This window comes from Mchenga conophoros, linkage group LG12 (assembly GCF_057382185.1).
Source record: "Mchenga conophoros isolate Kocher_MC1m ecotype Shallow Benthic linkage group LG12, M_conophoros_male_GT1.1, whole genome shotgun sequence".
NCBI classification, from domain to species: domain Eukaryota; kingdom Metazoa; phylum Chordata; class Actinopteri; order Cichliformes; family Cichlidae; genus Mchenga; species Mchenga conophoros.
The window spans coordinates 7,124,574-7,148,461 of record NC_140537.1 but is presented as its reverse complement, the minus strand read 5'-3'; the positions used below and the strand labels follow the sequence as shown (position 1 = coordinate 7,148,461).

The following is a 23,888-nucleotide window of genomic DNA, read 5'->3' as shown; positions in this document are numbered from 1 at the left end:
TTCTTCCAAATATTAACTTCTGGGCTTTTAAAATAATTATATGTTACAGGTCTTTTTACAAGAGAACATGTTAGTAATGGAATTACTTCCATTTAGTTTTTCTCTCTCTGTATATATAATTTCTAAAAGTAAAATGTGCTTTTCATAGTGGAAATTGATTATCCCTGCCGCTTTCTAATTAAATATGTATTTAATTTGCATTAAATATGAAATTCTTGAATATTTTCCTCCCCAAGCAATATTATGTGTTTCTGCCCCTGGTCAGATATTTGCTTGCTCTGCTGAGCTGTAAAATCGAGTTGTAATTGTATGCTGAAAACAGCAAATCTTAAAATTTTAAAAATGAGTGAGCTGACACAGTTGGGAGCTGTTGAAGGTCTGAGGTTAAGCTATGAAAGTGATAATGTTCTCTATTACCAGCCAAGCTTCTGTATGTTGTTGCTCCGTCCTCTGTTTCGCTCTCAGAGCTGTCTTGTTTCAGTGCTGCCATTCGCCTTTCATTCATTTGTCTCTGGAAAGGGGAATGTAAAACCTCCGGGTTTATTTAGTACACTGCTGGACCACGACAATATTAGTTTAAAAAGAGCAGTTCTAACAGTTTATTACAGTTATCAAGCTAAATGTCACAAATTGATTTTTCCTTTATTCACCTTAGATATCCTTTCTTTGCTCCACTGGCTGACTCCTTTGCTGACACTGACTACACACTCTACAGCGCGGTTTAGAGCCTGTTGAACCTCCTCCAAAGCTGGAACCATGACAATGTTAGGGATGGAAAGGGTCATGTTTACTCTGAAGATTGCATGGTGATCGCTGCTTTTGCCATGGCTGGTTGGGTCACTTGCAGCTTCAGAGGGAGAGAAGGGTAACACACATAAAGTATTGGAATAGACATTTTATGAGCTTATTTTAAATATTTTAGGCCTTTACAGAAATATAGCAAACAATTAAACAAGACGCACCAGAGAAGTGTATGAGCGAGGACGTATGTATGCGCTTGCGCAACATCTCAAGGGTGTTGCGTGTCACTTTGAGCAAGGCATCCACATTACGGTGGTTGAAGTAGGACAGCAGCTCCTGGGCTTCCTGCTCCATCACTTCCATCAAGTCCCTCTTCTTCTTCCTCCTCACCAACGGAGAAGAAGGACCAACACTAGCAGAACGTAGCAGCGTGTTTCTGGAGAAGAGACGCTCGTCATCACCTAAGAAGGTGACACGTTTACAGTCAATACGAACACCTTCAGCAACACTTCACCTTGAATAAATCAGCATTATAATAAAAGTAAAAACAACAAGGTCCTAAAAAAGGTAATCCCCTTTCCTTTAAAAACCTTTGAACTGCCTTTTTTAACTTGTCTCTTACAGCATTGAATCATAATTATCACACTGTATTGTGTTTGATCGTGAAAGGAAACTGTCAGCATACCTTCACTGTCATTGTGGTCTATGGTCTTGCTCTCTGTGCAGCTTTCTTCCTCAAACTTCTCCACCTCCTCTCTCTGATTGTGGTCAAACTCTAGCAGCATGTTGATCAGTTCATTAGCTGCCTCCTCCACCAGTGAGCTCTTCATGTTCACTTTCTGGGCTTGTCTTATGCAAAGGTCCTAGACACATGCAGATATACAGTTCAGTTCAATGTAATTAATCTTTAGAATAAGAAATAATGTTTAAATACAGAAAAAAGTATTTTAAATGTGTGAGAATTACCAAAACCACTTAATAAATATTGATAGCATCTTTCAGATGTCTGCATAGTTACACAGACTTAGTAGAGAAACAATAACCCAGCGGATACTTTTATTTTATTTGTCTTCGTTTACCCTGGTGGTTTGAACAAACTCCTCACAGGTCACAGGCTCATCCTCTGGCAGGACACACAGGTTGGATATGCTCATCTCCTGCAGTACTGCTTCTATTCTAAACTCCACCAGGTCATTCACTCTGTCCATCAGCAACTCAAGATCAGCTAAACAGACAAAAAAAACCACACAAAAGAGAAAGGGAGGGACACAAACCCACCAAAAATAAGGGAAAGAGGGAAAAATCAAGGGGAACTTGTTATGCGTTTGAACAAAGGAGAGAACAGTGATAAACAGACAATTCAGTATAAAAAAAGACAATGTGTAGAGAGAGAAAGAATCTATTGAATATATGAGTGTTACTTGTGAGAAAGCCACCTATGCAATAAATCCATTAATCACACGCAGCCAGTGCTGAGTTGCAGGAATGTCTCGTGTCAGCGTGTACAGGATCGATCTCGTTACATTTTTTGCTTACCCAACACTTTGTCGATGCGGTCGAGATACTTGTCAATATTCAGAGATGTCCAGTTGAGGGAGGTCAAACCCGGTTGTATAGCCTCATCCACCTGTCAAGTAAGTCATGTATGGTATGATGATGGTGATGCACTTTGTAAGCAACCTGCTGTGACAGTCAGTCTCATACCTGTCACCAGTTTAATGCTTAGAAAAGATTCATGACGAAACCAAGCAACAATAAAAAAGGATCTAACATTTTTTTGTGTGTTCTTCTGACTTACTAGAGACAACTGAAAATAAAAACATAAAATCAAATGAAATCAAATAAAATGAGTCCTATTTTGAACTTTTATGTAATCACATGACGCTCGATCATGGGATGCTGGGTTGGACTGAAATGCAGGACTTTGCAGAGAAATATAAAATCAAAACAAAGCTTTATTAGCTAGCACTGGCAAACATAATTTAGCTAACTGGAGCGCGCACAACATGAAGGATTTGACATCGACATGATAAAGAACAGAGGGAAACCATCCATCCTTAGACTACGATGACTGAGAACCTTCACAGACACATCCATCCATCCATTTTCTTACCCTTATCCGGGGCTGGGTCTTGGGGCAGCAGCCTAAGTAGAGAAGCTGAGACCTCCCTCTCCCCAGTCACCTCCTCCACTACCCAAAGCTCATGACCACAGGTGAGGGTAGGGACAAAAACTAACTTTGAGTCAAGCTCAGTTGCTTTGATCTCTTGCCCAAGATGTTGATTTTTTTTATTTTTACCAAAGTTCATTTTTTGGGTTAAATAAAAAACACTTTTTTGGACTTTAACCTGTGCCTGACTGTCCTTTACTGTTCGGTCAATCACTCTAGGATTCCCAATCCCAGCCGGCCACCTCGCACCAAGGGCGCGTCTCCAGGAGACTAGTTCCAGAGCCCAAGCCATTCACATCCACCATATCTAGCCGCTACCTCTCAACACTCACACACTAACTCAGGCTCCTTCTCCATGAGAGAGGTGACATTCCATGTCCCAATTGCTAGTTTTGGTAGCCGAGGGTCGGTCCACTTACCTTAGCTACATGTGGCATGGCCAGCTGTTCAAAGACACTCTGAATCTTGGCACGCACTCTAGTGTTCTCGCTCAACATCAGCTGAAATGAGATAGATGCATGTTGGAGCATTTTTGCAATCACACAAAAGGGATGAACTGAATTTTTCAGTTGACAATAAAATGGGTTTTTGTCGATTTTAGTCATTTTTAAAAATCTGTGTGGAATTTAAACACAATTCCAGGATGTTTTATACTCCTACAGGGAGTGCAGAATTATTAGGCAAGTTGTATTTTTGAGGAATAATTTTATTATTGAACAACAACCATGTTCTCAATGAACCCAAAAAACTCATTAATATCAAAGCTGAATGTTTTTGGAAGTAGTTTTTAGTTTGTTTTTAGTTTTAGCTATTTTAGGGGGATATCTGTGTGTGCAGGTGACTATTACTGTGCATAATTATTAGGCAACTTAACAAAAAACAAATATATACCCATTTCAATTATTTATTTTTACCAGTGAAACCAATATAACATCTCCACATTCACAAATATACATTTCTGACATTCAAAAACAAAACAAAAACAAATCAGTGACCAATATAGCCACCTTTCTTTGCAAGGACACTCAAAAGCCTGCCATCCATGGATTCTGTCAGTGTTTTGATCTGTTCACCATCAACATTGCGTGCAGCAGCAACCACAGCCTCCCAGACACTGTTCAGAGAGGTGTACTGTTTTCCCTCCTTGTAAATCTCACATTTGATGATGGACCACAGGTTCTCAATGGGGTTCAGATCAGGTGAACAAGGAGGCCATGTCATTAGTTTTTCTTCTTTTATACCCTTTCTTGCCAGCCACGCTGTGGAGTACTTGGACACGTGTGATGGAGCATTGTCCTACATGAAAATCATGTTTTTCTTGAAGGATGCAGACTTCTTCCTGTACCACTGCTTGAAGAAGGTGTCTTCCAGAAACTGGCAGTAGGACTGGGAGTTGAGCTTGACTCCATCCTCAACCCGAAAAGGCCCCACAAGCTCATCTTTGATGATACCAGCCCAAACCAGTACTCCACCTCCACCTTGCTGGCGTCTGAGTCGGACTGGAGCTCTCTGCCCTTTACCAATCCAGCCACGGGCCCATCCATCTGGCCCATCAAGACTCACTTTCATTTCATCAGTCCATAAAACCTTAGAAAAATCAGTCTTGAGATATTTCTTGGCCCAGTCTTGATGTTTCAGCTTGTGTGTCTTGTTCAGTGGTGGTCCTCTTTCAGCCTATCTTACCTTGGCCATGTCTCTGAGTATTGCACACCTTGTGCTTTTGGGCACTCCAGTGATGTTGCAGCTCTGAAATATGGCCAAACTGGTGGCAAGTGGCATCTTGGCAGCTGCACGCTTGACTTTTCTCAGTTCATGGGCAGTTATTTTGCGCCTTGGTTTTTCCACACGCTTCTTGCGACCCTGTTGACTATTTTGAATGAAACGCTCGATTGTTCGATGATCACGCTTCAGAAGCTTTGCAATTTTGAGACTGCTGCATCCCTCTGCAAGATATCTCACTATTTTCGACTTTTCTGAGCCTGTCAAGTCCTTCTTTTGACCCATTTTGCCAAAGGAAAGGAAGTTGCCTAATAACTATGCACACCTGATATAGGGTGTTGATGTCATTAGACCACACCCCTTCTCATTACAGGGATGCACATCACCTAATATGCTTAATTGGTAGTAGGCTTTCGAGCCTATACAGCTTGGAGTAAGACAACATGCATGAAGAGGATGATGTGGACAAAATACTCATTTGCCTAATAATTCTGCACTCCCTGTAGTTACATGCAGCTTTGATCATTTGGTTGTTCACTGTATGCATTTTTGAAATTTTAGCTACAACTGTGTGCTATGCTCACCTGTATTCTATTGTAGTGTTTCTTAAAGACGTCCTGTTTTTGCAGCAGTAGAAGAGCAAAGGGAGGGATTGCCAAATTCATCTTTGTCATGCAGTTCACCTCTCTGATCTGCGTCAGAATCTCTGGGTCAAAGTTCACAAATAACTCGCCAGTTTCTGGAGATCTGACCAGAAGAGAGGCTTGCAGGCCAACTTTGGCATCCTCCATCTGCGTTGAGGTGTTTAGTGAGGTTTATGTGAAGAGATGCAGGGAAAATGTGTGAATAAGAGGGGAGAAAAGATGTTCATTCAGTTTGTGTTTCAGATCCTCAAACTAATTTTAATATTAGACAAAGATAACCCAAGTATGGACAAAATGTAGTTTTTTCCAGCAAGAACTGCAATGATTCTTTTATCTCGCTGTAGAAGAACTTTGCCTCTTTCTTGTTTACAGAATTGTTTTAATTCAGCCACACTAGAAGGTTTTCAAGGACAAGTCATGGCAAAACACCTCAATCTGATTTAACTCCAGACTTTGACCGGGCCACTCCAAACCCTTCATTTTGTTTATTTATTTATTTGTCATTTCCACTTTATTTGTCAGTGACCAAGCAAAAACAGAACCTCTGTAGAGAAAGGATGCATTGTACCAGATTTAGCTGCTAGCTTGTTTTCATCTGCAGCTTCTGAGACGTTGAGACATTCATAGGTGGACTTCCTGGTGATTTTCACATCTGTTGTCCTGCTACATAACCCAATTACACTTCAGTTTGTGCCACTTCAAGGCACAAACTGATGGCCAGACATTGTCCTTCAGGAGCTGGTGTGATATTGCTTTTATGAAATGCTGCATTAGTTTTGTGCTGGATGTCACTCTCATCAGTCCACAAAATATATCGGGGAGCATTAAGATGTTTTTTGGCAGATCTGAGTTTGGCAACAGTGGGACTGATTTGATGAAAGAGTTTTCATAGTTGACAGTTTAGTTTTTACAATGGGGTTTAGTGTTTTAGCAATTCAGAAAAACTCTAATACACCTGTGCTTTTCCCAGCAACTGAGGCTTTTACCCTGCACAGTTTAAGGTATGATAAAGCACTGACCTTATAAATGGCACAAAATACACATTTTAGCTGGGAGCTGGTCATTCACAGGGGAAAGGCTCCATTGTACAACAACAACAACAGTAGTAATAGTAATAATAAATTATTATTAGTCAGGCAAGTATATCATATACCAAACATGCTTCCAAACTAATGACATTTTTTGCATTCTTCACATCAGGTCAAAATGTACTCTTTTTTTAAAAAGTGACTGGCACTGCGGAAATGGATCTACAGCACCACTTAAGAAATTTTAAAGAACTTCTAACAACTTATTTACAGCTTGAAATACGTGTATGACATTTATTACACACAGATTCAGTGAACCTAATCCAAAGAGGAAGTCTGGAAGTCCGCCATTTTGAATGTAAAATGACATTTTGGCACAGTTTTAGTGTTTTCCAGGCATCGCTGGTTTACACATTCGCCTGCAAAGTGAGAGGTCACTGGTTAAATTCCATTTGGTTACTTCAGGAACTTTTTGGGGTTACTTCAGAAAGGGACATCTTCGTCAAAGCCATGTTTGTGGTGGAATTTTGATCATTTATCACTGGACATAAGATTTTCATCTCTAAAAATGTATTTTGTCCAGTCTGTCCCAAACTTCACACTTTTGATGACAGTCTGGCGACGACTACATGCCAATATCTGGTCACACATGGTGCCACAGTTCTCATATAACATTTTAATCAAGACTACCCCACTGTGATTGAAGCATTTCTTGCAAAACAATCATAACCAAACAAAACCTTTCCTGTTCTGTAAATGAACAGTAGGACAAAATGATTACTAGTCATTGCGGAAAGCACAATTAATGTTTTTGTTTACATCGTTGGAACGAGGAAAAATTCCCCCACCACAAAAACAGAAATACTCATGAAAGCAACCTGTAGTGCAAACACGAGGGCTGAATTTATTACTTCCTGCACTAGAAACCTGCCGATGTTGCTGATATGGATAGATCACCAGTCTTCCTTGTCTTTATCTTATTATCTCCTGTTGAGATGTCGCAGCAGAAAATGCAGCCTGGCCTGTTGAAACATTGTTTTTTTTTAGTGTTTCAACTGAAAAAATAGAATGCCTTTGATCCAAATGGAATGCATCTTGTGAAAAAAGGTGACATCTTGTGACATCACAAGATGATGACATTGATCCTTTGTTATGTCATCATCTTGCTGAGAGAAAAAACCCTTAAGTAGGAGCTTTGCTCTGTTAAACTTTAATGCTCAACGGACCTTGACCTGACAGCAAGCAAACCCTTTTTGGAGAGTTTTGAGAGAATTTTACTTAGCAATTCACCGACCAAGCCGACACATTTCACCATGTCAGCTCACCCATCCTTCAGCTCAAATGAGCTTGGATTAGTTAAAGGGAGCATTTTGGGAAAGCACTACAAGGTAGAGGCTTTCCTCGGAGAAGGGGGCTTTGGTATTGTAGCCAAATGTCGTGATACCATGACTAACCGAGCTGTGGCTATTAAAGTGAACAAGAGCCGCCCTGATATTCTGCAACAGGCGAAATTGGAAATTTTCATCCTGGAGCAGCTGCGAAGGTTGGATTCAGATGCCGCCAACATTGTTCAATGGAACGGCTTTTTTCACGACGGAGAGCGGGTTTGCCTGAAATTTGAACTCCTTGATCAATGCCTGAGGGACTACATATGGGACCGGAAAAACCACTGTCTCCCCATAAGCGAAGTCAGGCCAATTTTAGGTCAACTGACAAATGCTCTGTCCCACCTGGGTTCTGTGGGAATGGTGCACGCTGACCTCAAACCTGGAAACATCATGGTTGTAAACCGCCATGAGTCTCCCATCAAAGTCAAACTTATAGACTTTGGCCTCGCATGTCCTGCGTCTGCAGTGATGCCTGGTGACCGTGTGGGGACGGTTGGTTATTGTGCACCTGAGGTTATGCTTGGCCTTCCTTACAATGAAGCAATTGACATGTGGTCTCTGGGGCTGGTAGCTGTGGAGCTTGCTACAGGGCTGCCACTCTACCCTGGAAATGAAGACTATGATGTTTTGAAATTCATCATAGAGACTCAGGGTCAGCCACCAGATCATGTTCTAGACTCTGGCGTCTACACTGAAGACTATTTCATTGAAGACAAAGACAAGCAACAGCGCTGGACATTTAAGACTGACCAACAATTTCAGTATGAGACAGGATATGAGTCCCTGGAGACAAGATGCATAAAACTGACGCGTCTGGATGACCTTGAACAAATAATAATGTTTAGACGAGGACCAGAAGCTGGCCAACGCTTATTTGTCAGCTTAATTAAACAGATGTTGGCCTTGGATGCACACCAGCGGATAACACCCTCGGAGGTTCTCCGGCATCCCTTTTTCAGCCCTAAGAGTTCCCTGTGCATTGACATGAGTGCTGAAATATCACAAAACCCTGTGGTCTTTCAGCACCCTTCAAACTTGGAAAGCAAGAGATCACAGAAAATCAACTGCAGTTTTCAAAACTCGGTTGAATTTTCTCAGCAAGTATTCGTCCACACATCAGCCAGTCCATCATTCAGCTCAGATGAGCTTGAATTAGTTAAAGGGAGCATTTTGGGAAAGCACTACAAGGTAGAGGCTTTCCTCGGAGAAGGGGGCTTTGGTATTGTAGCCAAATGTCGCGACACAACAACCAACCAAGCTGTTGCCATTAAAGTCAACAAGAGCGACCCTGATATTCTGCAACAGGCACATGTGGAAATTTTCATCTTGGAGCAGCTGCGAAGGTTGGATCCAGATGCCGCCAACATTGTTCAATGGAACGGCTTTTTCCACGACGGACAGCGGGTTTGCCTGAAATTTGAACTCCTTGATCAATGCCTGTGGGACTACATAGGGGACCGGAATAAACAGGGTCTCCCCATAAGCGAAGTCAGGCCAATTTTAGGTCAAATCACAAATGCTCTGTCCCACCTGAGTTCTGTGGGAATAGTGCACGCTGACCTCAAACCTGGAAACATCATGGTTGTAAACCGCCATGAGTCTCCCATCAAAGTCAAACTTATAGACTTTGGCCTCGCATGTCCTGCGTCTGCAGTGATACCTGGTGACTTTGTGGGGACGGTTGGTTACTGTGCACCTGAGGTTATGCTTGGCCTTCCTTACAATGAAGCAAGTGACATGTGGTCTCTGGGGCTGGTGGCTGTGGAGCTTGCTACAGGGGTGCCACTCTACCCTTCGGAGAATGACTATGATTATCTGAAATTCATCATAGAGACTCAGGGTCAGCCACCAGATCATGTGCTAGACTCTGGCGTGTACACTGAAAACTATTTCATTGGAGACAAATACAAGCAACAGCGCTGGACATTTAAGACGGAAGAACAATATAAAGGCTCTGTTCCAGGGACAGGACATGAATCCCTGGAGACAAGATACATAATACTTACACGTCTGGATGACCTTGAACAGCTAATGATGTTTAGACAAGGACCAGAAGCTGGCCAACGCTTATTTGTCAGCCTAATTAAACAGATGTTGGCCTTGGATGCACACCAGCGGATAACACCCTCTCAGGTTCTCCGGCATCCCTTTTTCAGCCCTGGCCTCTCTAAAAGGTTCCCATGTATCAACATTGAAAGACCATACTGAATCAGTCTCCAGCATGGCATCTTCCACCCTGGACAAAAGTGATAAAAATACAAACTGGGGTTGGAAAATGACATTAACAGCAAATTACAATGCAAAAATTAATTAAGCTGCTCCAAAAATGATCACTTTGGCTTCTTTTTTTTAAATTTTCACTCCCCCCACCCCAACCAGTCGTGGCAGAGGGCTGTCCCTTCCTGAGCCTGGCTCTGTTGAAGGTTTCTTCCTTTTTAAAGGGAGTTTTTCCTTCCCACTGTCGCTAAATGCTTGCTCATAGGGAAATCTTCTGATTGTTGGAGTGGCCAAAACTCTAGGGGAAGTAGCAATTCTTGTGAAAATTTAAAAAAAAAAGCCTACCAATCTTCAAAGCGCAGCAGTGGACACCTTACCATCACATCAGTCCTTCAATCAGACCTAAAACACCACCTTTACAGAAATAAATTCCATACAAATTGGAAATAAATTGTGTAATAATTGTTGTTTTTGATTGTTTATAAATATATAGAGCTACCCTTCAGCCTCCTAGTAGACATACCTGTGTTATGAATGTGAAACTCCTCTGATTTTCAGAAAAGTTGACCTCTGACCTTGAAGTCAAGGTCATTGAGATTTAAGCTTCACAGAGATTTTCAGTAGATGCAACCATGGTATTGACTTGAAAATTCTACACTATCAAAGACTTAGGTGCCCACAGCACCGCGCCATATACAAAAGATTTTTCTATTCATTTATGTATTATTAGTTTATTTATTTCTTCATCCCGCTCTCTCTCTTTTTTTTAATTCACCTTTCTGTTGCGATGCTCTGGACATTTCTAAACCCCACAAGTTCAGCCTCAATTTTCAACCCAATTTTCCTATACTTTCACTTGAACACGTCCAGCCTTCACCTCTCACCGGTCCTCGTCCCCTCTTCTCACAGCTTCCTGTGTGGCCTCCCAAATCAAACACAGGCCCAAATCAGCCGTTTCTTCTTCTCTGTTCATTCTCTCTTCATCTTTTCAGTCTTTTCTTGGCGGTTAACTCCCAGCATGGCAAATATGAACTCAGACAGTCCAATGCAGTGCTTTCACACAGTCATGTCACTGGTACTCTTTCCAGCTTGTAATTCAGAGCACATGTTCCATTAACATACATGCTGCTGGACCCTTCAGTGTTTTAGGTCAGTTGTACTGTCTTCTGCCTGCTGTTAATTCTTCAAATCTACGGTGTTGTTCTGTCTGTTTTCTGTCTTCATCAGGAGATTGACTGTCCTTTAAGCTTCTTCTCAGGATAAGGGCAGGATGAGAGGTGAAGCTGTAAAATTTCAGCCAAAGCCTGGCCTGTTTGTCGTTCCAATTATGTTAATCTATCATTTTGCCGCTGTACTCATCTGAGGTTGAGCCAAGTCCATGGGCACCTGTATTAACACACTAAGACATTTATTTAATATCATTTTCATTACTATTTCTTAGCACTTTCACTCTCTAATTCCTCTGTTTTCCTTTTGAAACGTCTCTCACAAGCTCACAAGCTATATTCAGACTTCCTGCTTCACTTCCTGCCAGACACACACACACACACACACACACACACACTCTTCACTTTACTGGATTTTCATCCGTTTCTACAGCCTAATCAAGCTCTTATTTTATGTTCACACTCTATATACCCTCTGTAACTCTACTAATTCTAATATAAAAAGAATGCACCCTCAGTACAGAAAAACAGAAAAGTCAGTGATGCACAAATGTAGCAAAAATAGGAAACATTAGAACTGTAAATGTTTTCTTCCTTGTCTGCAGATTAACAGTCCACAGGTTGGGTGCTTGCACTCTGATTCGTTCCCTGGAGATGAAGGAGAGAGAGCTCAGAGGACAGCAAGATGGAGGAGTGAAGGAGAAGGTGGTGCAGCTCAGTGTCCAATCAGGAGTGAGCAGTTCTTTCACCACCTTCATTGCTGTCAACAAAGACAACAGAGAGGCGATCCAAGGACCTCTGCACCGCAGACATATTCTACCACCCTGTGAGGTTTGTTTAAAGCAAACAAAGCAATACCATGAAACTGTTAACAGCAGGATGTCAGAGTCAATAGAGAGGACTCAAAAGAGCAACTTCAAATCAAACTATTTATGTAGTAGGTGTTTCTTTGCCAATGTCTTTCCCCTGCATTAGAAAGTAATAAGCCAGATGGAAGTACAACACACATCTATGCATTTCTATAAAAACTGACCTGCCCTGAACTTATAATCTCTCTCTCTCTCTCTTTGTTTTTCCTTAAAGTGATGGCTGTCCATTCGTCCTGTAAAAGTTGTAAATATAAACCTGAATGAATGGGAGTAGAAACTGTGTGTGCGCATGAAGACATGCTTGTGTCGCTGAGATTGAACAGATTTATGTATGTTCACGTAGCCAAGTGATAATCATATATAATAATCACTGAATAGTAATAATGTTATTGAACAGGTTAAACATTTAGATATCACAAAAAGTTGCAAAAAAGCAAAAAAAAAACCCACACACAGCTGTGAAGTCAGCTGCACATGAATAACATTAGTACAATGACAACTTTAATCAGAGTGAGTTCAGAAGATCCAAAAGTGGGACACTAAAAACAAGCTAGTGAAAGCAAAAAGTGACTTTGAAAAATTTATTTCATAGAATTAAAGCACTGATAGGAAAAAAAACTAAACATGAGAAGAATGGCAATCCTGCAGCGACCAATCAAAGAAGACTGTAATGGCTGCATTGTAAAGAAGTGAGTGAAGAAAGCTGATTTTTTTTTAGTTTTTCTGAGATATGCAGAGTTTTAACGAACAATTTGAACACTATTATTCATTTACATTATTTGTTCTCAACAGAGATGGGCAGTAATGCGTTACAAGTAACGAGTTACTGTAATCCGATTACAGGCACTTGCCCTGGTGGCCATTCTTTCAGTGGGCATTTCTCAACAACAACTACAAACACTAGTGAAGTGAATGGGCATTTAATTAAATAATGAAACATTTAATTCAATAATTAATGGCATATTTAATTCATTCATTTTGTCACTCCTGGCCCTCCACACCTCACTGCCATGATTGTTTGTGTAGTTATTGGATTCTAAAACTACTAGAATAGAATAGAAAACACATAAGATGCAGTCTCTGTTTTTTCTTCACCTTATTAATTTGAACTGAACTGAAATAAATCCGTTCTTTTCTGTATGGTAATGACTAGGACCTGTCCCAGCTGTCTCTGGTGGATTCAGTATTGTCTCCAATGTTTCTGATAACTTCCAGTTTGGGAAGTTTCCCATGCAGGTGAGGAATGCTGTGACTGACAGACTACCCCTCCTTCATTTAGGACCCATGCCAAACACTGAGTAAAGACTTCCTTGCATTAAACCTGCATAGCTGTTTTCACATTTATAACAAATCACCTAAGTGACCGGCAGTGATCGTATAGTGCTCTGAGTTGTTGCCTAAACAAGCCCTCTTCAAATCGGAGTTACAGCAGAGAGAATATGGCACTGAAGCAATGATGACAGCTTTAATAACCTATTTTATCTTCAATTATTCTTGTATGAAATTCTCTTAAAGTAGCAACTGAATTTCAACCAACTCAGCTAGCTCTGCATATTTTATTTCCTCTGTTAAAATAAAATGTGGCGGAGCCCAGCTGTAATTGTACCTTGCATTAATATGGTGTATTATTGATGGTGACACAGCACTGCTTAGCATGTCGTCCTGAATCTCAGGTGTGCCAATGACCTGTGCAGTATATGAGGCACTAAAATCCTGGTGGATTTCTGGGATACGAACAGGACGGAGTCATGTGAGCTCTATCAATATTGCACCACTTACGTCTCAGACCTGTATTTATGTATTTATGCACTGAAATCGCGCTGTAATATCCAGTTAACTGTCCACATTTGTACTCTGTTTTTCCATTTATTATATTTTTTTTCATTAATTTGTCTGAAAAAAGATCCACGTAGTAACCAAAGAGAGACTAAATCAATGGTCTCTAATAGCAGCCAAATTATAAGAGCTTTCATTAGTGATGGTGAGATGAAGCCTTGTGATGAACTGAAGCTTTCCATCCAACTGGTCGACTCATGGTTCGAAGCATTGTGACGATTCATTGGCTCTACTGCGCCATCAAGTGGACGATTAAAGTCAGACAGGCTCAATGATTATAATGATGTGATGTGTAAACCTCTAAACTTACAGTTTTTTCTGAATGCTTAAACCCTAACTGTGATTCCTGTAGCACAATCTCTAAAACTATTCAGACTTATAGCAAAACCACTCACTGAGTTTGCAAAACTAAAAGCACATAAACTGCTTTGCACTCAGTTTGCAATTTTGTAACACACACTTTGCAAAACGGTAGGCACAATTCACTGCACAACACTCAATTACCAAATTTCCAACACACTCCTAGCAAAAGTATACACATGTATGGCTATCATTAACACTAATTTGCCAACTGTCTGGCACACTTTCACATGTGAAAACTTTTTTAGATAATTAGTTCACTTTGCAATCAGCCTAAGCACTATAATACAGGTAAGCTGTGTGTGCGGAGTACAATGGAGGGAGCAGAAAGAGTGAGAAGTAGAGGAGGCCGAGGAAGAGGACGTGGAGGTGAAGAAGTAGGATGAAGAGGATGACAAGGACAAGGAGGAGCAAGAGGAAGACGAGGAGGGGGGAGAGGAAGATGAGGAGGGGGGAGAGGAAGGGTAGGAAGAGTAAGAAATAGAATTGCTGATGACAATAGTGGACCATGTAATCAACCATGTAATCAACCGTGGAATGACCCTGAGGGTAGCTGGCCAACGGGTCCAGCCTAACTCGAGCCGCTACACTGTAGCAAGTACCATAAGGACATCTTGAAATGAGAATCGGTTAGTACAGTCACTTCGCACAAAGATTTGTAGCACTGCCATATGCCAATGAGAAACACACCAATACCATTGATGTAAAAATACTGAAATTGTTACTTTACAGAATTGCTAGATGACCAGATGCTGGGGGCAGAGGAAGCATGTTCACTGCAGACCAAGTAACCCATATAGTCATTATGGCCATTGCAAATAATCCTATACTTGGAAATGAACACTTGTGTTTGTTTTGATGTGTTTCAAGTACACCAGTACTTGAAGTTTGGATCCCTCTATGCTTATGGATCTATGACAGAAGTATGAGCTCAAACTGACATAGCCTACCTTGTGCACAGAGAAAGCAAAAGCCAGATGTGTTTTGTATTCATACCATCAGTGTGCAGTTGGCGCATTGTGTGCTTAGTAGATGATGGCTTGTGTGTACTGTACTTTTAATTCATTTGAAAGCCTGATGCTTAACATTGTCCACCCCAGCTGTGAAACTCAGAAACCAGTCTTACTTGTTATCATCTATCGTCCACCTGGGCCTTACACAGAGTTTCTGTCTGATTTCTCAGACTTTATATCTAATTTAGTTCTGAGCTCAGATAAAATAATTATTGTGGGTGATTTTAACATCCATGTAGATGCTAAAAATGACAGCCTCAACATGGCATTTAATCTGTTATTAGACTCAATTGGTTTCTCTCAAAATGTAAAAGAACCCACCCACCACTTTAATCACACTCTAGATCTTGTTTTAACATATGGCATCGAACCTGAACATTTAACAGTGTTTCCTGAAAACCCTCTCCTGTCTGATCATTTCCTGATAACATTTACTTTTACAATAATTGATTACACAGCGGTGAAGAGTAGACTTTATCAAAGTAGATGTCTTTCTGAAAGCACTGTAACTAAGTTTAAGAATATAATCCACCCACTGTTATCATCTCCAATGCCCTGTACCAACACAGAGCAAAGCAGCTATCTGAACGCTACCCCAACAGAGGTCGATTATCTTGTTAATAATTTCACCTCCTCACTACGTACGACTCTGGATACTGTAGCTCCTGTGAAAACTAAGGCCTCAAATCAGAAGTACCTGACTCCGTGGTATAATTCTGAAACACGTACCCTAAAGCAGATGACTCGTAATCTGGAGAGGAAATGGCGTGTCACAAATCTAGAGGATCATCATTCAGCCTGGAGAAATAGTTTGCTGCTTTATAAGAAAGCCCTCCGCAAAGCCAGAACATCTTACTATTCATCACTGATTGAAGAAAATAAGAACAACCCCAGGTTTCTCTTCAGCACTGTAGCCAGGCTGACAAAAAGTCAGAGCTCTTTTGAGCCAACCATCCCTTTAACGTTAACTAGTAATGACTTCATGAACTTCTTCACAAATAAAATTTTTATCATTAGAGAAAAAATTACCAATAATCATCCCACAGATGTAATATTATCTACAGCTACTCTTAGTACCATTGATATTAAGTTAGACTCTTTTTCTCCAATTGATCTTTCTGAGTTAACTTCAATAATTACTTCCTCCAAACCATCAACGTGTCTTTTAGACCCCATTCCTACAAAACTGCTCAAAGAAGTCCTGCCATTAATTAATTCTTCGATCTTAAATATGATCAACCTATCTCTAATAATCGGCTATGTACCACAGGCCTTCAAGCTGGCTGTAGTTAAACCTTTACTCAAAAAGCCATCTCTAGACCCAGCAGTCTTAGCTAATTATAGGCCAATCTCCAACCTTCCTTTCATATCAAAAATCCTTGAAAGAGTAGTTGTCAAACAGCTAACAGATCATCTGCAGAGGAATGGTTTATTTGAAGAGTTTCAGTCAGGTTTCAGAGCTCAGCACAGCACAGAAACAGCTTTAGTGAAGGTTACAAATGATCTTCTTATGGCCTCTGACAGTGGACTCATCTCTGTGCTTGTCCTGCTAGACCTCAGTGCAGCGTTCGATACTGTTGACCATAATATCCTATTAGAGCGATTAGAACATGCTGTAGGTATTACAAGTACTGCGCTGCAGTGGTTTGTATCATATCTATCTAATAGACTCCAATTCGTGCATGTAAATGGAGAGTCCTCTTCACACACTGAGGTTAATTATGGAGTTCCACAGGGTTCAGTGCTAGGACCAATTCTGTTTACATTATACATGCTTCCCTTAGGCAGTATCATTAGAAGACATAGCATACATTTTCACTGCTATGCAGATGACACCCAGCTCTATCTGTCCATGAAGCCAGATAACACACACCAATTAGTTAAACTGCAGGAATGTCTTAAAGACATAAAGACCTGGATGGCCGCTAACTTTCTGCTTCTTAATTCAGATAAAACTGAGGTTATTGTACTCGGCCCTGAAAATCTTAGAAATATGGTATCTAATCAGATTCTTACTCTGGATGGCATTACCTTGGCCTCCAGTAACGCGGTGAGGAACCTTGGAGTCATTTTTGACCAGGACATGTCCTTCAACGCACATATTAAACAAATATGTAAGACTGCTTTCTTCCATTTGCGCAACATCTCTAAAATTAGAAATATCCTGTCTCAGAGTGACGCTGAAAAACTAGTTCATGCATTTATTACTTCCAGGCTGGACTACTGTAATTCATTATTATCAGGATGTCCAAAAAACTCACTGAAAAGCCTTCAGCTAATCCAAAATGCTGCAGCAAGAGTCCTGACAGGGACTAGAAAGAGAGAGCATATTTCTCCTGTTTTGGCTTCCCTTCATTGGCTTCCTGTTAAATCCAGAATTGAATTCAAAATCCTGCTCCTCACATACAAGGTCTTAAATAATCAGGCCCCATCTTATCTTAATGACCTTGTAGTACCATATCACCCTATTAGAGCGCTCCGCTCTCGCTCTGCAGGCCTACTTGTTGTTCCTAGAGTATTTAAAAGTAGAATGGGAGGGAGAGCCTTCAGTTTTCAGGCCCCTCTTCTGTGGAACCAGCTTCCAGTTTGGATTCGGGAGACAGACACTATCTCTACTTTTAAGATTAGGCTTAAAACTTTCCTTTTTTCTAAAGCATATAGTTAGGGCTGGACCAGGTGACCCTGAATCCTCCCTTTGTTATGCTGCAATAGATGTAGGCTGCCGGGGGATTCCCATGATGCATTGAGTTTTTCCTTTCCAGTCACCTTTCTCACTCACTATGTATTAATAGACCTCTCTGCATTGAATCATATCTGTTATTAACCTCTGTCTCTCTTCCACAGCATGTCTTTATCCTGTCTTCCTTCTCTCACCCCAACCGGTCGCAGCAGATGGCCGCCCCTCCCTGAGCCTGGTTCTGCCGGAGGTTTCTTCCTGTTAAAAGGGAGTTTTTCCTTCCCACTGTCGCCAAAGTGCTTGCTCATAGGGGGTCATATGATTGTTGGGTTTTTCTCTGTATCTATGAAGCGCCTTGAGGCGACTTTTGTTGTGATTTGGCGCTATATAAATAAAATTGAATTGAATTGAATTGAATACTGTTTGATACGGAAACACCATTTTTACGAAGGTGTGAAGAGTTAATCTAGCTGTGTTTGCTTTTGCAAGAGAACTACAATGTTTTGATTATTGGGTGACAGGTTTTCTTATTTGTGTGAAGAGTTTTGCAAAATTAGCCAATAGTTACAAAAAATGTGCTTAGGCATTCAGAAAAAACTGTAATAAACTAAAAGACAGAAATCAGATTATAAGATCTGTGGTGTTGTTGATTTATATTATGGTACTTATCATTTGTGATATTTATTACTGTGTGCATACTTTATTAGGAGAGATGAGATTAAATGTTGTCAGACAAATATTCTCTTCCTTGCTGGTTCCATCGAAGGAGAAATGTTCAAGTAAGTATGTAACTGGGACGTAATCCAATTCCACAACACAATGTGACGGGGAATCAGCTGTGTTTTGCTGCCCAATTTATTTAGAATCTGGTGCAAACCGGCGAGCCAGTTCCTGAATCAGTCACGTGGTACGGACTGCCCGCGAGGCCTCGAACATCACTGCATACGTAATCAAAGCAAGCCTCGATACGCGCTTTACAAAACTACCACGAGATTACCCGACACACGCTTCAAAGCTTCGACACACAGGAGACATCACTACTGCACACAGCCTTCACACGACAACAGGTGCACCACACTGCTAAGTGTGTTTTGTGTTTAGAGTTTTGCTAAATGGGAGACTGAGCTTTGAATAGTGTTTAAGATTTTGGCAACAGTGGGACTGATTTGATGAAAGAGTTTTCATAGTTGACAGTTTAGTTTTTACAATGGGGTTTAGTGTTTTAGCAATTCAGAAAAACTCTAATACACCTGTGCTTTTCCCAGCAACTGAGGCTTTTACCCTGCACAGTTTAAGGTATGATAAAGCACTGACCTTATAAATGGCACAAAATACACATTTTAGCTGGGAGCTGGTCATTCACAGGGGAAAGGCTCCATTGTACAACAACAACAACAGTAGTAATAGTAATAATAAATTATTATTAGTCAGGCAAGTATATCATATACCAAACATGCTTCCAAACTAATGACATTTTTTTGCATTCTTCACATCAGGTCAAAATGTACTTTTTTTAAAAAGTGACTGGCACTGCGGAAATGGATCTACAGCACCACTTAAGAAATTTTAAAGAACTTCTAACAACTTATTTACAGCTTGAAATACGTGTATGACATTTATTACACACAGATTCAGTGAACCCAATCCAAAGAGGAAGTCTGGAAGTCCGCCATTTTGAATGTAAAATGACATTTTGGCACAGTTTTAGTGTTTTCCAGGCATCGCTGGTTTACACATTCGCCTGCAAAGTGAGAGGTCACTGGTTAAATTCCATTTGGTTACTTCAGGAACTTTTTGGGGTTACTTCAGAAAGGGACATCTTCGTCAAAGCCATGTTTGTGGTGGAATTTTGATCATTTATCACTGGACATAAGATTTTCATCTCTAAAAATGTATTTTGTCCAGTCTGTCCCAAACTTCACACTTTTGATGACAGTCTGGCGACGACTACATGCCAATATCTGGTCACACATGGTGCCACAGTTCTCATATAACATTTTAATCAAGACTACCCCACTGTGATTGAAGCATTTCTTGCAAAACAATCATAACCAAACAAAACCTTTCCTGTTCTGTAAATGAACAGTAGGACAAAATGATTACTAGTCATTGCGGAAAGCACAATTAATGTTTTTGTTTACATCGTTGGAACGAGGAAAAATTCCCCCACCACAAAAACAGAAATACTCATGAAAGCAACCTGTAGTGCAAACACGAGGGCTGAATTTATTACTTCCTGCACTAGAAACCTGCCGATGTTGCTGATATGGATAGATCACCAGTCTTCCTTGTCTTTATCTTATTATCTCCTGTTGAGATGTTGCAGCAGAAAATGCAGCCTGGCCTGTTGAAACATTGTTTTTTTTTAGTGTTTCAACTGAAAAAATAGAATGCCTTTGATCCAAATGGAATGCATCTTGTGAAAAAAGGTGACATCTTGTGACATCACAAGATGATGACATAGATCCTTTGTTATGTCATCATCTTGCTGAGAGAAAAAACCCTTAAGTAGGAGCTTTGCTCTGTTAAACTTTAATGCTCAACGGACCTTGACCTGACAGCAAGCAAACCCTTTTTGGAGAGTTTTGAGAGAATTTTACTTAGCAATTCACCGACCAAGCCGACACATTTCACCATGTCAGCTCACCCATCCTTCAGCTCAAATGAGCTTGGATTAGTTAAAGGGAGCATTTTGGGAAAGCACTACAAGGTAGAGGCTTTCCTTGGAGAAGGGGGCTTTGGTATTGTAGCCAAATGTCGTGATACCATGACTAACCGAGCTGTGGCTATTAAAGTGAACAAGAGCCGCCCTGATATTCTGCAACAGGCGAAATTGGAAATTTTCATCCTGGAGCAGCTGCGAAGGTTGGATTCAGATGCCGCCAACATTGTTCAATGGAACGGCTTTTTTCACGACGGAGAGCGGGTTTGCCTGAAATTTGAACTCCTTGATCAATGCCTGAGGGACTACATATGGGACCGGAAAAACCACTGTCTCCCCATAAGCGAAGTCAGGCCAATTTTAGGTCAACTGACAAATGCTCTGTCCCACCTGGTTTCTGTGGGAATGGTGCACGCTGACCTCAAACCTGGAAACATCATGGTTGTAAACCGCCATGAGTCTCCCATCAAAGTCAAACTTATAGACTTTGGCCTCGCATGTCCTGCGTCTGCAGTGATGCCTGGTGACCGTGTGGGGACGGTTGGTTATTGTGCACCTGAGGTTATGCTTGGCCTTCCTTACAATGAAGCAATTGACATGTGGTCTCTGGGGCTGGTAGCTGTGGAGCTTGCTACAGGGCTGCCACTCTACCCTGGAAATGAAGACTATGATGTTTTGAAATTCATCATAGAGACTCAGGGTCAGCCACCAGATCATGTTCTAGACTCTGGCGTCTACACTGAAGACTATTTCATTGAAGACAAAGACAAGCAACAGCGCTGGACATTTAAGACTGACCAACAATTTCAGTATGAGACAGGATATGAGTCCCTGGAGACAAGATGCATAAAACTGACGCGTCTGGATGACCTTGAACAAATAATAATGTTTAGACGAGGACCAGAAGCTGGCCAACGCTTATTTGTCAGCTTAATTAAACAGATGTTGGCCTTGGATGCACACCAGCGGATAACACCCTCTCAGGTTCTCCGGCATCCCTTTTTCAGCCCTAAGAGTTCCCTGTGCATTGACATGAGTGCTGAAATATCACAAAACCCTGTGGTCTTTCAGCACCCTTCAAACTTGGAAAGCAAGAGATCACAGAAAATCAACTGCAGTTTTCAAAACTCGGTTGAATTTTCTCAGCAAGTATTCGTCCACACATCAGCCAGTCCATCATTCAGCTCAGATGAGCTTGAATTAGTTAAAGGGAGCATTTTGGGAAAGCACTACAAGGTAGAGGCTTTCCTCGGAGAAGGGGGCTTTGGTATTGTAGCCAAATGTCGCGACACAACAACCAACCAAGCTGTTGCCATTAAAGTCAACAAGAGCGACCCTGATATTCTGCAACAGGCACATGTGGAAATTTTCATCTTGGAGCAGCTGCGAAGGTTGGATCCAGATGCCGCCAACATTGTTCAATGGAACGGCTTTTTCCACGACGGACAGCGGGTTTGCCTGAAATTTGAACTCCTTGATCAATGCCTGTGGGACTACATAGGGGACCGGAATAAACAGGGTCTCCCCATAAGCGAAGTCAGGCCAATTTTAGGTCAAATCACAAATGCTCTGTCCCACCTGAGTTCTGTGGGAATAGTGCACGCTGACCTCAAACCTGGAAACATCATGGTTGTAAACCGCCATGAGTCTCCCATCAAAGTCAAACTTATAGACTTTGGCCTCGCATGTCCTGCGTCTGCAGTGATACCTGGTGACTTTGTGGGGACGGTTGGTTACTGTGCACCTGAGGTTATGCTTGGCCTTCCTTACAATGAAGCAAGTGACATGTGGTCTCTGGGGCTGGTGGCTGTGGAGCTTGCTACAGGGGTGCCACTCTACCCTTCGGAGAATGACTATGATTATCTGAAATTCATCATAGAGACTCAGGGTCAGCCACCAGATCATGTGCTAGACTCTGGCGTGTACACTGAAAACTATTTCATTGGAGACAAATACAAGCAACAGCGCTGGACATTTAAGACGGAAGAACAATATAAAGACTCTGTTCCAGGGACAGGACATGAATCCCTGGAGACAAGATACATAATACTTACACGTCTGGATGACCTTGAACAGCTAATGATGTTTAGACGAGGACCAGAAGCTGGCCAACGCTTATTTGTCAGCCTAATTAAACAGATGTTGGCCTTGGATGCACACCAGCGGATAACACCCTCTCAGGTTCTCCGGCATCCCTTTTTCAGCCCTGGCCTCTCTAAAAGGTTCCCATGTATCAACATTGAAAGACCATACTGAATCAGTCTCCAGCATGGCATCTTCCACCCTGGACAAAAGTGATAAAAATACAAACTGGGGTTGGAAAATGACATTAACAGCAAATTACAATGCAAAAATTAATTAAGCTGCTCCAAAAATGATCACTTTGGCTTCTTTTTTTTAAATTTTCACTCCCCCCACCCCAACCAGTCGTGGCAGAGGGCTGTCCCTTCCTGAGCCTGGCTCTGTTGAAGGTTTCTTCCTTTTTAAAGGGAGTTTTTCCTTCCCACTGTCGCTAAATGCTTGCTCATAGGGAAATCTTCTGATTGTTGGAGTGGCCAAAACTCTAGGGGAAGTAGCAATTCTTGTGAAAATTTAAAAAGAAAAGCCTACCAATCTTCAAAGCGCAGCAGTGGACACCTTACCATCACATCAGTCCTTCAATCAGACCTAAAACACCACCTTTACAGAAATAAATTCCATACAAATTGGAAATAAATTGCGTAATAATTGTTGTTTTTGATTGTTTATAAATATATAGAGCTACCCTTCAGCCTCCTAGTAGACATACCTGTGTTATGAATGTGAAACTCCTCTGATTTTCAGAAAAGTTGACCTCTGACCTTGAAGTCAAGGTCATTGAGATTTAAGCTTCACAGAGATTTTCAGTAGATGCAACCATGGTATTGACTTGAAAATTCTACACTATCAAAGACTTAGGTGCCCACAGCACCGCGCCATATACAAAAGATTTTTCTATTCATTTATGTATTATTAGTTTATTTATTTCTTCATCCCGCTCTCTCTCTTTTTTTTAATTCACCTTTCTGTTGCGATGCTCTGGACATTTCTAAACCCCACAAGTTCAGCCTCAATTTTCAACCCAATTTTCCTATACTTTCACTTGAACACGTCCAGCCTTCACCTCTCACCGGTCCTCGTCCCCTCTTCTCACAGCTTCCTGTGTGGCCTCCCAAATCAAACACAGGCCCAAATCAGCCGTTTCTTCTTCTCTGTTCATTCTCTCTTCATCTTTTCAGTCTTTTCTTGGCGGTTAACTCCCCGCATGGCAAATATGAACTCAGACAGTCCAATGCAGTGCTTTCACACAGTCATGTCACTGGTACACTTTCCAGCTTGTAATTCAGAGCACATGTTCCATTAACATACATGCTGCTGGA

The 23,888-nt window shown here is 41.2% G+C and overlaps 2 protein-coding genes across 2 annotated transcripts; one reads left to right on the top strand and one right to left on the bottom strand.

Moving 5' to 3' along the window:
• Nucleotides 1–787: 787 nt before the first annotated feature.
• LOC146562056 (dynein axonemal heavy chain 5-like) lies at nt 788–5,421 on the bottom strand. The gene is made up of 6 exons (XM_085293544.1): nt 5,215–5,421; nt 2,278–2,368; nt 1,821–1,966; nt 1,427–1,604; nt 1,079–1,202; nt 788–851 (listed from the first exon to the last, which is right to left on the bottom strand). The coding sequence occupies exons 1-6, from the start codon at nt 5,419–5,421 to the stop codon at nt 788–790; spliced, it is 810 nt and encodes a 269-aa protein (XP_085149670.1).
• A 2,084-nt stretch (nt 5,422–7,505) lies between these two features.
• Nucleotides 7,506–23,324, top strand: LOC146562055 (uncharacterized). Its single transcript, XM_085294922.1, has 4 exons — nt 7,506–9,872; nt 10,900–10,957; nt 11,679–11,904; nt 20,365–23,324. Exons 1-4 carry the CDS (start codon nt 7,616–7,618, stop codon nt 22,744–22,746), a joined length of 4,923 nt encoding a protein of 1,640 aa, XP_085151048.1. The 5' UTR covers nt 7,506–7,615; the 3' UTR covers nt 22,747–23,324.
• Nucleotides 23,325–23,888: the final 564 nt, after the last annotated feature.